The sequence below is a fragment of the Vulpes vulpes genome, unplaced genomic scaffold (genome assembly GCF_048418805.1).
Source record: "Vulpes vulpes isolate BD-2025 unplaced genomic scaffold, VulVul3 u000000652, whole genome shotgun sequence".
Taxonomy (NCBI): Eukaryota; Metazoa; Chordata; class Mammalia; order Carnivora; family Canidae; genus Vulpes; species Vulpes vulpes.
In genome coordinates this window covers 2,716,151-2,730,912 of record NW_027325771.1, presented here as the reverse complement: position 1 = coordinate 2,730,912, position 14,762 = coordinate 2,716,151, and the positions used below count along the sequence as shown (strand labels likewise).

Sequence of the window (14,762 nt, the reverse complement as noted above, 5' to 3'; positions counted from 1 at the left end):
AGGTACCCCTGTTTTATTTTTCCTGGGTGCAAAAAAAGTTGGTTTTATTAAAGCACAAGGACAGGACCTGTGGGCAGAAAGAGCTGCTCATTATTTTTAAAATGCATTCCTGCCCATGAAGTCAGATAAGGCCTGCGGGGGATGAAATCACTCTGATGGCTTTGAGGCTGACAAACAGATTGGGGAAGAAACAGGACGTTCTGGGTAAGGTGGACTTTGTTTTCTGTGCACATTTCAGCCTATTTAGCACAGATAAGTACGAGTACTCCAGAATCAGTGGTATGATCAGTCAGTATAATTGATAATGTTCTTAAATTTTAGACAGCTGTTGAAATAATGTGTGTATTTTATGGCTTTTATTTTTTAATGGAGGCTCTGTAGGTAGGCGAAAGAAACAGTGTGATACAGACATAATTGCTTTCTGCATTTGCTTTAAAAAAAAAAAAGACCTTATTTAATTATTTGAGAGAAAGAAAGACAGGGCAGGAGTGGGTGTAGGGGCAGAGGGGGAGGGAGAAGCAGGCTCCCTGCTGGGTGCAGAGCCTGATGCAGGGCCTCATCCCAGGATCCTTAGGTCATGACCTGAGCTGAAGTCAGACGCTTAACCGACTGAGCCACCCAGGCACCCCTAAATTTTTTTACAAATATTTATTTATTTATTTTAAAGAGTGGGTAAGGAGAGAGAGCAAGCAAGAGGAGGAATAGAGGAAGAGGGAGAGAGAGAGACTCAAGTAGTCTCCTTGCGGAGCCCCAAGCCCGATGCTGGGCTCAATCTCACAACCCTGAGGTCATGATCTGAAGTGAAATCAAGAGTCGGACACTTAACCTACTGAGCCACCCAGGCGCCCCTAAAAACATACTCTATTTTTATTTTTTTACATACTGTATTTTTAATGGCTTTTCCATCAAGCAGCTGAGACCTTCCCCCCTCTAAGTTCTATTACATTTATCATAACGTACCCTTGAACTGGAGAGTCTTATGCAATTTTTCAGTGGAAGGATGGAGGTCTAGAGTTTACACAGCTTTTCAGAATTAGATATAAAACCTCTTGACTCTCTCAGAGACCCTTTCTATAGGGCAGGCTGCTGACCTACAATATGTAATTTGGTTTTGGTGCAATGAGAATCAGTCTCTATTTGTTCAGGCAAGACCTGGAGGGTAATGAGATTTTGTCGAATGTTTTTGCAGACTCTTACCTCTGTGGTATAGTATCTTGTTTCCTTTTACTCAGAATTTCTGCGTGTTCTCTCTGTGGCAGTGACAGCAAGCAGTGTAATGGTCAGAAACACTGCACTCTTCGCCTTCTTGCTGCTGTCTTGCTCTCGGTGCAAGTCTTGAATCACCATGGACCTCCTCACCCTGGTGAAATTTGGAAGTTTTTGGGTTCATCAGCCAAGAAGGAATTCTTGAGATGTCTTTGGTGCAGAAAGGTGGTTTTATTGAAGCCCAAGGACAGGACCTGTGGGCAGGAAGAGCTGCCCTGGGAGTGCGAGGAGTGACTGATTATGTACTTTTCCATTAGTAGGAGTGAGGGAGAGCATAAGTCTCCAAGGACTCTGGAAGGGAGGCTCTCAGGACCCCAAGGGGCTAGCTGCTGCCAAGATAAGGTTCCCTTTAAACATGAGAACACTAAGGCTGCCCTGAGTTTCCCAAGGAAGGTCATGGCCTGTGTGTCTCAGGATCTATCAGTGGTCTGCACGCTGTGAGGAGATTTAATTTAAGCTACATCTCTCTTGCCTTTGTTTCCCTCATCCACCCTGTTAGAGGGATCTCTTGGTTTGTCCATGTCCCAGGAAGCCCTGCTCACAGGTGCCTGGGGGAGCTATAGTCTCTCAACGGAGTTCTTGGGGCTTCCCCTTTGTTCTGAAGCAGATAAGAGAGTCACTGTCCTGGGTCTCCTGATTGGGTGCCTGTGCTGAGCCTCCATTGCAAGCCAGATCTCTCCCCTGAGTGTGTGCAGAACAGGTGATGCCCTTGCACCTTACTTATGTCCTTTTCATGTCCTCTTAGTAGACAGAGCAGCAGGGTTTCCCTTCGGGGTCCCACATCATTTGTCCAGTGTGGCTCAGCCTGTGAGATCTTTGTTGTACCCTAGACGACTGCTTTGGGACACAAAGTTATTGGAGCTGTTTGGCCCTGGGGTTCCTGTGCTTTGTGAGAAGAAGGAGCAGAAACAGTGGTTGGGCTCTTCTTGGGACATATTCACCCAGTTTCATGAGTGAGCATCTGCTTAGAATTAAATGATGAGAAGAGGAGATTCTGTAACAGTGGTGACTTCTCTAATCTCTGTTCTTTTATTTCCTCTTTACTTCTATTGTCAGTTTGCTTTAGAGATTTTAGTGTTTATGAGACACTCATGTCCAGAGTAGCCTGTTTCTTCTTGATGAAAAGTTTGAGAATTTTGAATGTTATATACTTAGTAATTCCAGCTCTTTTTTAAATTTTATAACAGCTGTATTAAGATCAAATTCACACACCATACAACTTGCCCACTTAATATGTACAGTTCAGTGGTTTTTAGGATATTCACAGAGTTCAGTCAATCTTAGAACATTTTCATCACTCCAAAAGGAAATGCCGTATCCATTAACAGTTACTCTCCATTTCTATCCAATCTTTCCAGCCCTGGGAAGCCACTCATCTACATTCTATCTCTACGGATTTGCCCATGACATATTTCATTTGAAAGGGATCATATAATAAGTGGTTCCTTTCATTTACTATGATGGTTTCAAGGTTTACCCATGTCTCTTCGTTTTTCATTACTCTCTGGAATTATGGTCTGTCTCCCATCTGGAACAGAGGAATAGTTATAACAGATGTGCTGCAGAATAGCAACAACAGAGTACTTCTAAACAAAGATTGTCCCAAGGCTTCAGATTTGCCTCTGTTGCAGTTACTTAAGGTAGATGGTTTTTGATCTCTGTGTTAGTTATCTATCTCTGCAAAACAAATTAACCCCAAATTTGGTGGATTGATTGATTGATTTGAGAGAGCAAGCAAACACAAACAGACTGGGGAAAGGGAGAAGTGGACTCCTCACTGAGTGGGGAGCCCCATGTGGGGCTCGATCCCAGGACCCTGAGATCATGACCCGAGCCAAAGGCAGACGCTTAACCAACTGACCCACCCAGGCGCCCCCACCATTGGTACTTTAAAGTGCAATTTATTACTCTGCAGTGTCTGTGGCACAGCTGAGTTGGTGTGGCTGCAGTCCTCCCCAGGCTGGACTGGGAAGGATCTGCCCCAGCTCTCTGCAGGCCTCACTGGGTTCCTTATGAGCTGTTGGCCAAAAGCATCCCTAGCTTCCTTCCTAAGTGGGCACCTGTATGTAGAGAGCAAGTCAGCACGTGGTAGCTGGCTGCCTCAGAGCGAACAAGCAAGTGGGCAAGAGAGAGGGCTGGCAAGGTGCAAGACGTGGTCTCATAGCTGGATCACCACAGTGACACTGGCTATAATCTGTGGGCTAGAAGTCTGTTACCCGATCCACCACACCCTAAGAGGGTGGGATTGGATGGATGTGACTACCGAGAGCCAGGGATCATTGGGGCCACTGTCGGTGTGTGTGAGAGAAGTGGATCGTCGAGTTCCTTGGTTTTGGGAGTACTTGTGGGGGAAAAAAAACTTATGCGAAGTGCCTTTAGGAATATGGTAAAATTTCCCTGGTGTAGATGCACTAATAAGTTCTTCACTTGTGAAACTTTTCTACTAAATTGGTAAATGTTTTCTCCCCCTGTGATAGCATGGCATTCAGCTTCATTTCCCTCATTATTGTCTTAGTACCTTTCAAAACCTGCATTCTTTTTTCTTGGTACCTCACCCACCCCACCTCCCATCCATCCTCTGAATATTTGCTGACGGTTGCTCTTTTTTCCTTTTGCTTTCAATTTGCTTTCATGGAACCTTGCTATGCCTGTTTGGTTATTTAGGTCTTACTTTTGAAATTTGTCCCTTTTTAGATTTTTGCCTCACTGTAACTCTTCTCTATTTCCTTGCTTTTTTTAGTACTGAAATGGTTTGAGCTGTATCTGCTGTTCTTTACTCCTCAAGCCTTAAAGAAAAAGCCCATGAAATATTTCAAATATGCAGAAAATGTAGAGAATAGTGCAGTAACAATGGAATACTCGCGTACCCTCCACTGGGATTTACATAAAGTGTTTGCGTTTCATTTGTTTTTTCCCTCAGATTTTTAAAGAACTTATTTATTCACAGTTCATTGATTCATTCAAAATGATGTGTTGATGGATGTGTTGATTATTTGCATATCTTCGCTATTGTGAACACTGTTACTGTGGATATTTCCTGTGTTCCTTTCCTTGTGTGAGAGTTTTTCTTGCCATAGATATTTTGAAAATAAATTTCTGGATGATTGATAAGCAGAAACGATATGTGATAAGCACGTTTGTGATAATGTTGACAGTGAAATGTTGCAGCATTTTTAATAACATATGTGAAGTAGGGAAGAATGCTTTTTGTGACAGCCATTTTGATAGAAAAATTTTAACTCCTGCTGCCCTGCGTCTTTGGATTCATACTATGTAGCATTTTTATTCCAAAATGGATCTTTGTATGACCGTAAGAAAACTGTTGGAATATTAGAATTAGTAGCAATAAGTGCTTTCACGTGGTAACTTAAGAAAATAACCATTACAGGGGATCCCTGGGTGGCGCAGCGGTTTAGCCCCTGCCTTTGGCCCAGGCCGCGATCCTGGAGACCCGGGATCAAATCCCACGTCGGGCTTCCGGTGCATGGAGCCTGCTTCTCCCTCTGCCTATGTCTCTGCCTCTCTCTCTCTCTCTCTGTGTGACTATCATAAATAAATTTTAAAAAAATTAAAAAAAAAAAGAAAATAACCATTACATGTTTTTCTTATTTTTCTCTGGTATTATTATTATTATTATTATTTTTTTTTTTTTTTTTTTTAAGATTTTATTTATTTATTCATGAGACAGAGAGAGGGAGAGAGGCCGAGACACAGGCAGAGGGAGAAGCAGGCTCCATGCAGGGAGCCTGACAGGGGACTCGATCCTGGGTTTCCAGGATCACACCCTGGGCTGAAGGCGGCGCTAAACCGCTGCACCACCGGGGCTGCCCTGATACTATTTATTTCTGCCCAAGGGTAATCAGCCAAACCCGTATGCATTATTCTTTGTGTCTTACTCTAAGCAGGAGTTTTGTTTTGTTTTTTTTTTTTAAGCTTTTTATGTAACATTTTAAATATATGTAAAAGTAGAGAAAACAGCACTGTGGACTCTCAGCATATGCATCACTTAGGTTCCACACAGCTGATTTGCTTTTGAATGCGATTTTCAACTGTGATGCAGACATTAGTTTTATATTTATAACATACCATATTCTGGGTAACACAAGGTATTAACACTCATTTGGAGAATTATTTCTGTATTCTTATGAGGTAAGTGGTAATTATCGAGAAGGGTTATTATTAGTTTCAACAGAGTTTTGCTGACTTGTGGGTGGATTGCAGAGTTTTCTTCTCTCCATTAGTTGATCAGGCTAATGTCCTAAAGAGCCAGTCCTCTCCAACAGGGAGACTGTCCATAGATTTTGTAAAAATGTGACCTAAATCCTTCAGAATGCTTTGGTAAAAGTAGTTAAGAACATACTCCAAACATTTAGAGGACCATTTTAAAAATGAAGTATAGGGACCAGCTAATAATATCCTCTGGTACTGCAACATTTATGGCTCGATAGACCCAGAGACTATAACTGTTTAAGCTGCACCTCATGGGTTTCTTGTATGCTTGGATTTCAGATAGCGGTGGTCATGGGCTCCTGTACAGCCGGTGGTGCTTATGTCCCTGCAATGGCTGATGAAAACGTCATTGTACGCAAGCAGGGTACCATTTTCTTGGCAGGACCCCCGTTGGTAAGAACATGGTCTTGATTGAGTGAGTGAATGAGTGAAGTTAAATATACATAATATAAAATTTACCCTTCTAACCATTTTTTAAACCATTGCTTTAAAAAACAAAACATTGTTTTCAAAGATTTATTTATTTTTTATTTTTAAAGATTTTATTTATTTATTCATGAGAAACACAGAGAGGAGAGAGAGAGAGAGGCAGAGACACAGGCAGAGGGAGAAGCAGGCTCCATGCAGGGAGTCCAATGTGGGACTCGATTCCGGGTCTCCAGGATCACGCCCTGGGCTGAGGTGGCGCTAAACCGCTGAACCACCCGGGCTGCCCTATTTATTTTTTTAGAGAGAGAGAGAACACAACCAGGGTGTGGCAAGACAGAGGGAGAGAATCCTCAAACAGACTCCACTGAGTGCAGAGCCTGACATGAGGCTCGATCTCACAACCCTGAGATCATGACCTGAGTGGAAACCAAGAGTTGGATGCTTAACCGACTGAGCCACCCACACATCCCTATTCTTTTTATTATTATTTTTTTTAAGATTTTATTTATTTACTTACTTATTTACTCATGAGAGACACACACACACACAGAGAGAGAGAGAGAGAGAGACAGGCACAGGCAGAGGGAGAGGGAGAAGCAGGCTGCCTGCAGGGAGCCCGACACGGGACTCGATCCTGGGTCTTCAGGATCAGGCCCTGGGCTGAAGGTGGCACTAAACCGATGAGCTGGGCTGCCCCCACACATCCCCATTCTAACCATTTTTAAGTGCACAGTTCTGTGGCACTAGTATATTCACATTATTGTGCAACCATCACCACCATCCATCTCTAGAACTTTCTCATATGCTCCAGCTGAAAATCTGTGACCATTAAACATTAACTCCTGGGATGCCTGGGTGGCTCAGTGGTTAAGTGCCTGCCTCTGGCTTTTAAAGATTTTTATTTTTATTTTTATTTATTTTTAATTTTTTTTAATTTTTATTTATTTATGATAGTCACAGAGAGGGAGAGAGAGAGGCAGAGACATAGGCAGAGGGAGAAGCAGGCTCCATGCACCAGGAACCCGACGTGGGACTCGATCCCGGGTCTCCAGGATCGCGCCCTGGGCCAAAGGCAGACGCTAAACCGCTGCGCCACCCAGGGATCCCTTTTAAAGATTTTTAAATTAAATCTTATAAAAAAACAAAAAACATTAACTCCCTATTCTCTCCAATCTCCACTGCTCCTGGCTACTATAATTCTCTTTTTTCTATGAATTTGATTACTGTTAGGTACATTGTATAAGTGGAATCATACAATATCCTTTGTGATTGGCATATTTTACTCAGGATAATGTCTTGAAGATTTACCATGTTGCTGCATACATGAGAACTTCCTTTTAAGGCTGAATAATATTCCATTGCATGTATATACAACATTTTGTTTATTAACTCATCCATGAGTGGACTTTTGAGTTGCTTCCATTTTGGGGCTATTATGAATAATGCTGTATGAGTGTTCAAATATAGCTGTTTAAGTCCCTGCTTTCATTTTTTTGGGTATATGCTCAGAAGTGGAATTGCTGGATTGTGTTTAATTAATTATGTGTTATAATTTTTTGAGAAGCCACTCATTTCATTTTATTGCTGAATAATATTTCATTGTATGGATAGGCAGCATTTTGTTTATTCATTTATCATTGATAAATCATTGGGGTTGTTTCCAGTGTTTGGATATTATGAATAACACTGCTGTGCACATTCATATCCAAGTTTAAGTGGGTATGTTTTCCTTTATAATGTTTATATACTAGGGTGTACGATTGCTAGGTCACATGTTTTTTTAATATTTTATTTATTTATTCATGAAAGACAGACAGAGACAGAGACACAGGCAGAAGGAGAAGCAGGCTCCCTGCGGGGAGCCCTGATGGGGACTCAATTCCAGGACCCTGGGATCATGCCCTGAGCCAAAGGCAGACGTTCAACTGCTGAGCTACCCAGGTGTCCCTCATTTAGGTTTTGATTTGCATTTCCCTAATGTCTAATGATGTTGAGCATCTTTCACTTGCTTGTTGGTTGTTTGTAGATCTTCTTTGGAGAGATATCTATTCAGCTCCTTTGCCCACTTTTTTTTTTTTTTTTTTAAGATTTTTATTTATTTATTCATGAGAGACACAGAGAGGCAGAGAGAGAAGCAGGCTCCCTGCGGGGAGCCTAATGTGGGACTTGATCCCAGGATCCTGGGATCATGCCCTGAGCCAAAGGCAGACAGACACTCAATCACTGAGCCACCCAGGCATCCCCTTTGCCCACATTTTAAATTGGGCTATTTGTTGAATTGAGAGAATTCTTCATATGTTCTGGATACAAATATTTTCTTTCTGAGAATTATCTTCACTTTCTTCCTTTGAAGCATGAAAATGTTTAATTTTGATAAAGTTCAATTTATGCATTTTTTTCTTTGCTGTGCTTTTGGTGTAATATCTGTGAAAGCTTTGCCTGTTGCAAGATCATGAAGATTTAATACTTTGGTTTCTTCTAAGTTTTAGCTCTTACTTTTAGGTTCATAATCCATTTTTAGTTTGGGTAGGTTTAAGGAAGGAATCCACCATTGTTCTGTATGCTGATATGTAGTTGGCCCAGTATCATTTGTTGAATGGCTAATGAAATAAACTTTTACTTACTTTTTCTTCTACCTCAATTGTCCTTTTGTTTGACTCGGGATCACTAGAAGTTGGTAAACAAGGTGCTTGCACATACTATGTCAACTTTTGTATAAAACAGGGCAGATTATACATTTGTAAGCTTGTATATGCATAAAGAAACTCTGGAAAAGATACAATAAACATAGTTTTAATGCAGAGGAGTTGAAACAGGGCAGGAGAGAGACCTTTGCCTTTTTGTGTGTGTGCTGAACATAAACATTTTGAGACCTTTGACTTTCTGAGTCTTGTGGAAACATTACCTTTTCAAAAAGGTTAAGTTTAAAAAAAGAAGGAACAAGTTAGAATAGCTGTGAGAAGTGCTCTAAATTTCTGATCCTAGTAATCTTTATGAATCACTGGTAGGGCAAGCTACATAATTTGCAGACCGCAGTGCAAAATGAAGGTCCAGGACCCCTTGTTCAAAAAGGAGGAAAAAGTACCTGTTAAAGGTACTAAAATATAAAACATTTCCTTCTTTGGTACCTTTACCTGTCTTGATGTTTTTTATTTGCTATTTAAGTACATGCTCCTTCAGGCATAGACTACTCCCCTTCTCAGGCATCTGTGCTTTTAGTGGGCCCACTGTTCAACTCCTAGTGGACATGTGACCCCTCCAAGGATATGCAGCCTCCATGTTGGGTTGTGCTTGATATCCAGATGGGCAAGGGGCGAAACGCTGTCCCTTAGCTCCCACCCATACATCCACTGAGTCACATGCTGGAGAATACACCTCAGCACCACCAGCCCAGGAAAGGGATGCTGCTGCTGTGCTCCACCGTGAGACACCAAGGGATGCTGCTGCTGTGCTCCACCGTGAGACACCAGGGAGTGCACACCTGATCCTGATCTTCCCTTTGCCCATACCAGGCCCCCATGGGGGATAGGTGTAATAGTCGCAAGACAGGGATGGGGAGGAGCAAATAAGACAGAGCCCTGGACCTAGGCACCAGATGGCAGGGAAGCAGGGGGCCAAGAACCTTTTACAGAAAGATGATGGGAGGCAGACGAGTAAGAGCCAAGGCTCTGAACCCCAACACAGACTCCCCATTGTGCCATCAGACTTCATTTACAGAACACATATTTAAAGATAAGATTTGGATATCAGTAGGGTAACCACTGACCATTAAACGCCAAGCACAGAGCCCTTCTGAGAGTGAGATCCTGCAGCCTTACTGGTGAGCTGCCTGTGTTGCAGGACTGAGGAGTAGATTATGTAATCTTGGGCTCTTCCCCATCTTCTCTTTGGTCAGCTCCATGCTGGTGATGTTCAGTAATGCTGTCTTTGCTATGCTTGTGTCACTTCAGTTGGATAAAGAGAGGGCAGATGAAGCCACACATAATTACTACATCATACAACAAAATGTCCCATTATCTAAGTGAAATCTAAGAATATTATATAGGTAAGAAGAATGTCAAGGGTATTATAAAACCGTAATATCCACACAATGGAATATGATTCAGCCATAAGAAAAGAATGAAGTTCTGACACCTGCTACAACATAGATGAACCTTGAAAACATTATGTGAGACACAAAAGGAAAAAATATTGTAAAATTCCACTTCCATGATATATATAGAATAAGCAAACTCATACAGACTGCAAGTAGGTAAGTGGTTGCCAGGGACCAAGAGGAGGGTAGAATGGAGAGTGACTGTAGTGAGTATGGGCTTTCTTTTGGGAGTGAGGAAACTTCTGGAATTAGGTGGAGTTGGTGATTCCACAACCGTGTGAATATACAAAAAAAACCCCCACTGAATTGGATTCTTCAAATGTGAATTTTATGGTACATGAATTCTGTCTCAGGAAGTAAGCTTATTGCTTCAAAAGTCTGACAAAAAAGTCACCTTTGGTTTTGGAATAGTAACACAAATGTTTTAAAAAGTACGTTAAAAAGAGCTTGTGCCTGCTTTGATGTGAAGTATGTGTATTTTCCAAATGATTATGTTCATTTTAAATTTTTACTGAGGATCAGGTAAGTTTGAAGAGCTGCCATTTTATTTTATTTATTTATATTTATTTATATATATATTTTTTATAAATTTATTTTTTATTGGTGTTCAATTTGCCAACATATAGAATAACACCCAGTGCTCATCCCATCAAGTGCCCCCCTCAGTGCCCATCACCCAGTCACCCCCACCCTCTGCCCACCTCCCCTTCCACCACCCCTAGTTCGTTTCCCACAGTTAGGAGTCTCTCATGTTCTGTCTCCCTTTCTGATATTTCCCACTCATTTTTTCTCCTTTCCCCTTTATTCCCTTTCACTATTTTTTATATTCCCCAAATGAATGAGACCATATAATGTTTGTCCTTCTCCGATTGACTTATTTCACTCAGCATAATACCCTCCAGTTCCATCCACGTCGAAGCAGATGGTGGGTATTTGTCGTTTCTATTTATTTATTTTTAAAGATTTTATTTATTTATCCATCAGAGACACACAGACAGAGCCAGAGACACAGGCGGAGGGAGAAGCAGGCTCCATGCAGGGAGCCCGAGTGGGACTCGATCCCAGGACTCCAGGATCAGGCCCTGAGCCAAAGGCTCAACCACTGAGCCACCCAGCTGTCCCCAAGAGCTGCTATTTTAAATGTGATAAGAGTTTCAAGGCATTATCCAAAAGGCCTGTGGTATCAGTTATTCTTTGATATTTTTCTAGCTATGAGTGATACTTATCATTGGTTAATGGTAGGAGAATTCATTTGGAATTTACCTTTGTCTAGTGAAGGGTACAAACCTTCAGTAGTTTTTAGGTGTTTTTTCTTAAGGAATGAGTAAAGATAGGACTAAAATTTGAACACGCCTTTTTGGGACTGTGCGTAGCATCACAATACTGAAATAACACTAGCGGTTTTCAAGAGAAGAGTTTGTGGAAAGGGTGCACTTGCAGCCTAAGCAGGCTCCATGCAGTTTGGTCAGTGGATGCAAATTTACCTTAGCAAGGAGCAGTTTAGCAGCCAAAGTCGGCAGTCTTCCTAGACAACTGAATTCTGTTGTGTAGCCTACATTGAAAGACCTGAAAGACTATGTTTACAGGTTAAATAAAAAAGGAAGCACCAGCAGAAATCTCATCTATCTGCTTGAGGCTTCTAAATTTTGACACATGTTTTACTGAAAATCACAAACCATGCATAACGTCTGGTTGAGTTGTTATAGCTTTCTGTTGCTTAAAGTGGTTGGAAAAATGCATACCAATAAGACAAGCTTTTTTTTTTTTTAAAGACAAGCTTTTGAAGAAGCTTTTTGTTCCTGTGTCTTCTGAACTTGTTTTGATATTTATCATCTTTGCACCTGTCACAGTATCAAATATGTTGTGGGTGGTCAGTAAATATTAACGAATGACAAATCCTTATTTTATCAGTTGATATTAGTCAGATCCTTAGAAATAAACACAGTCTATTGGTGGCTTATTCCTTTATACAACTTTAAATATCCAGACACCTCTTATAATTATTGTCTGGGCTGAAGGCTATTTTACACTGAATATTTTGGGAGGAAGAGAACCAAGAATTCAGTTCTGTGGGTGGAATAATTGGAGGTGAAAATTTTAATTGTTTCTCTGTGTGATAATATTTTGTTTAAGACAGAGCTTTTTTTTTTTTTTTTAAAGATTTTATTATTCATGAGAGACACACACAGAGAGAGAGAGGCAGAGACACAGGCAGAGGGAGAAGCAGGCTCCATGCAGGGAGCCCGACATGGGACTCGATCCCGGGTCTCCAGGATCAGGCCCTGGGCCGAAGGCAGCGCTAAACCGCTGAGCCACCCGGGTTGCCCAAGGCAGAGCTTTTGATGTAGTGAATAATAAGTCCTTTCTGTGCTGCAATTTAGATAAATGTTCATTGTTCCAAAAGCTTTTCCTATTTGAAGAATAAGAAATCAGTCAACCCAAAGAAGTAGGAATCAGTAAGCAACTCCTAAGGGGTCAGGTTGGCATTTGTCACTAAATGGTTTTTCTTTCTTTTCTGTTAGAATTTCTCAGGTTCTGATGAAGTCATTCTTAATATAGTACTTGAGGTCTTTCATTTTGATCATTTTCTGCTGAATCATTTTTTATTTTTTAAATTTTATTTAAATTTGATTAACATATAGTATATTATTAGTTTCAGAGGTAGAGGTCAGTGATTCATCAGTCTTGTATCACACCAGTGCTCATTATAGCATGTGCCCTCCTTAATGCCTATCACCCAGACACCCCATCCCCACATGTACCTCCCCTCCAGCAACCCTCAGTTTGTTTCCTATGATCAAGAGTCTCTTCTGGGGCAGCCTGGGTGGCTCAGCGGTTTGGCTCCGCCTTCAGCCCAGGGCGTGATCCTAGAGACCCAGGATCAAGTCCCACATCGGGCTCCCTGTGTAGAGCCTGCTTGTCCCTCTGCCTGTGTTTCTGCCTCTCTCTCTCTCTCTCTCTGTTTCTCTCGTGAATGGACAAATAAAATCTTAAAAAAAAAAAAAAAGATTCTCTTCTGGTTTGTCTCCCTCTCTGATTTCATCGCGCTTTATTTTTTCCTCTCTTCCCTTATGATCCTCTGTTTATTAAACTCCACATATGAGATCATATGATGATTATCTTTCTGATTGACTTATTTTGCTTTGCATAATACCTTTTAGTTCCATCCATGTCTTTGCAAATGGCAAGATTTCATTTTTTTGATGGCTGAGTAGCAGTCCATTGCATATACACACAGACACACCACACCGCACCACATCTTTATCTGTTCATCTGTTGATGGACATCTGGGCTCTTCCCCTGGTTTGGCTGTTGGGAGATTGCTGCTATAAACATTGGGGTGCAAGTGCCCTTCAGATCACTTCATTTGTATCTTTGGGGTAAATAACCAGTAGTGCAATTGCTGGATCATAGGGTAGCTCTGTTTTTCAGAGTGGCTGCAGCAGCTTACATTCCCACCAACAGTATAATAGGGTTTCCCTTTCTCCACATCCTCACCAACATCTGTCATTTCCTGACTTGTTACTTTTTCTGCTGAATCTTAGATGTGGGTAATCTTAGAGATTTTTTTGGCATCTTAAAGGTATTGCACTTTTAAGAATTTGTGATAGTTACTGCAGTTTTTCCGGATGGTCCAAAAAAGGCATTAATTCATTAAGGGTACTGAACTTTTAGAGACGAATACAACACAGTTCCTGCCATCAAGGAATTCACAGTAGAAAGGAGCCAACAGAGGCACATGCAGATTACTGACATGCACAGTCTGCAGATGCCCTGTTGGAGGCGCATAAGGAGTATTCTTGGACCACAGATGAGCAAGCATTGTTCTCTTATTGCTCTGGAGTGTCATTAATGATGAAAAGTCCTGCACAGGTCAGGAAAGGTCACATGGATTCCCCAGGTGAGTGACAGGGAGCAGGGAGTGCAGGCAGTGGGAAGAGCATATGCATAGCACAAAAGCTTTAACATGCATAAGGTAGGAGAAGGAGAGCAGGCTTTTAGCCTGGAAATACCCCGATTCACTTCAGGTTCCATTGTTGCTCCGGAGCTGTGGGGAAGTTCCTTAGGCTGGCTTCAGATTTTTCATCTGTAGAGTAGAGACAGTTTTTTCTAGGTTTGCTGAGTAGTAGGTGGAATAAGAAAACAAAATCTGGGGGTGCGTGGGTGGCTCAGCTGGTTAAAGTGTCCTGTCCACCTCTTGATCTCAGCTCAGGTCTTGATCTCAGGGTCTTGAGTCTGATCCCTGCACTGGGCTCCATGCTGGATGTGGAGCCTACTTAAAAACATTTTTTTTTTAATGTAAAAAAAGAGAAAATAAAACCTTTAGCTCTGTGGAAGAGGGAGTGGTAATAAGCATAGGCAGGTTAGAAAGCCGTGCACGGTAGGTAAGCATTTTTACGTCTCAGTTGGGCACAACTCACCATGGACTTTTATCCTTGCTGTAGGTGAAAGCTGCAACCAAGGAAGAAGTGTCCGCTGAGGATCTTGGAGGTGCCGATCTGCATTGCAGGTGAGACTGAAGCACTTGTTTCTTTCAAGGATTCATTGCCATCTCTTTGTTGAAGAGAGAGTTTGATTATTTTTTCTAAGAATTAAACTTGCCAGATCCAACCGCAGTTTATCTGTTCTTGAGCTATTGTTAGGGTTCAGTTCTTTGAATTGTAGAGTTGCATTTCTAAGCTAGAACGTCAGCTTTTACATTATAGCCTAAAAAGACTGGAGAGACAGGTATCTCATTTCT

At 41.6% G+C, this 14,762-nt stretch overlaps 1 protein-coding gene across 2 annotated transcripts in view; it reads left to right on the top strand.

The window, feature by feature from the left end:
• MCCC2 (methylcrotonyl-CoA carboxylase subunit 2) overlaps positions 1-14,762 on the top strand; it is a 71,335-nt gene that overhangs the window by 31,146 nt on the left and 25,427 nt on the right. For both annotated transcript variants that reach the window (XM_025982129.2, XM_072745356.1), the window contains exons 7-8: positions 5,776-5,889; positions 14,467-14,531. In XM_025982129.2, coding sequence (XP_025837914.2) covers positions 5,776-5,889; positions 14,467-14,531 — 179 coding nt within the window. The remainder of the gene's footprint in view (positions 1-5,775; positions 5,890-14,466; positions 14,532-14,762) is intronic.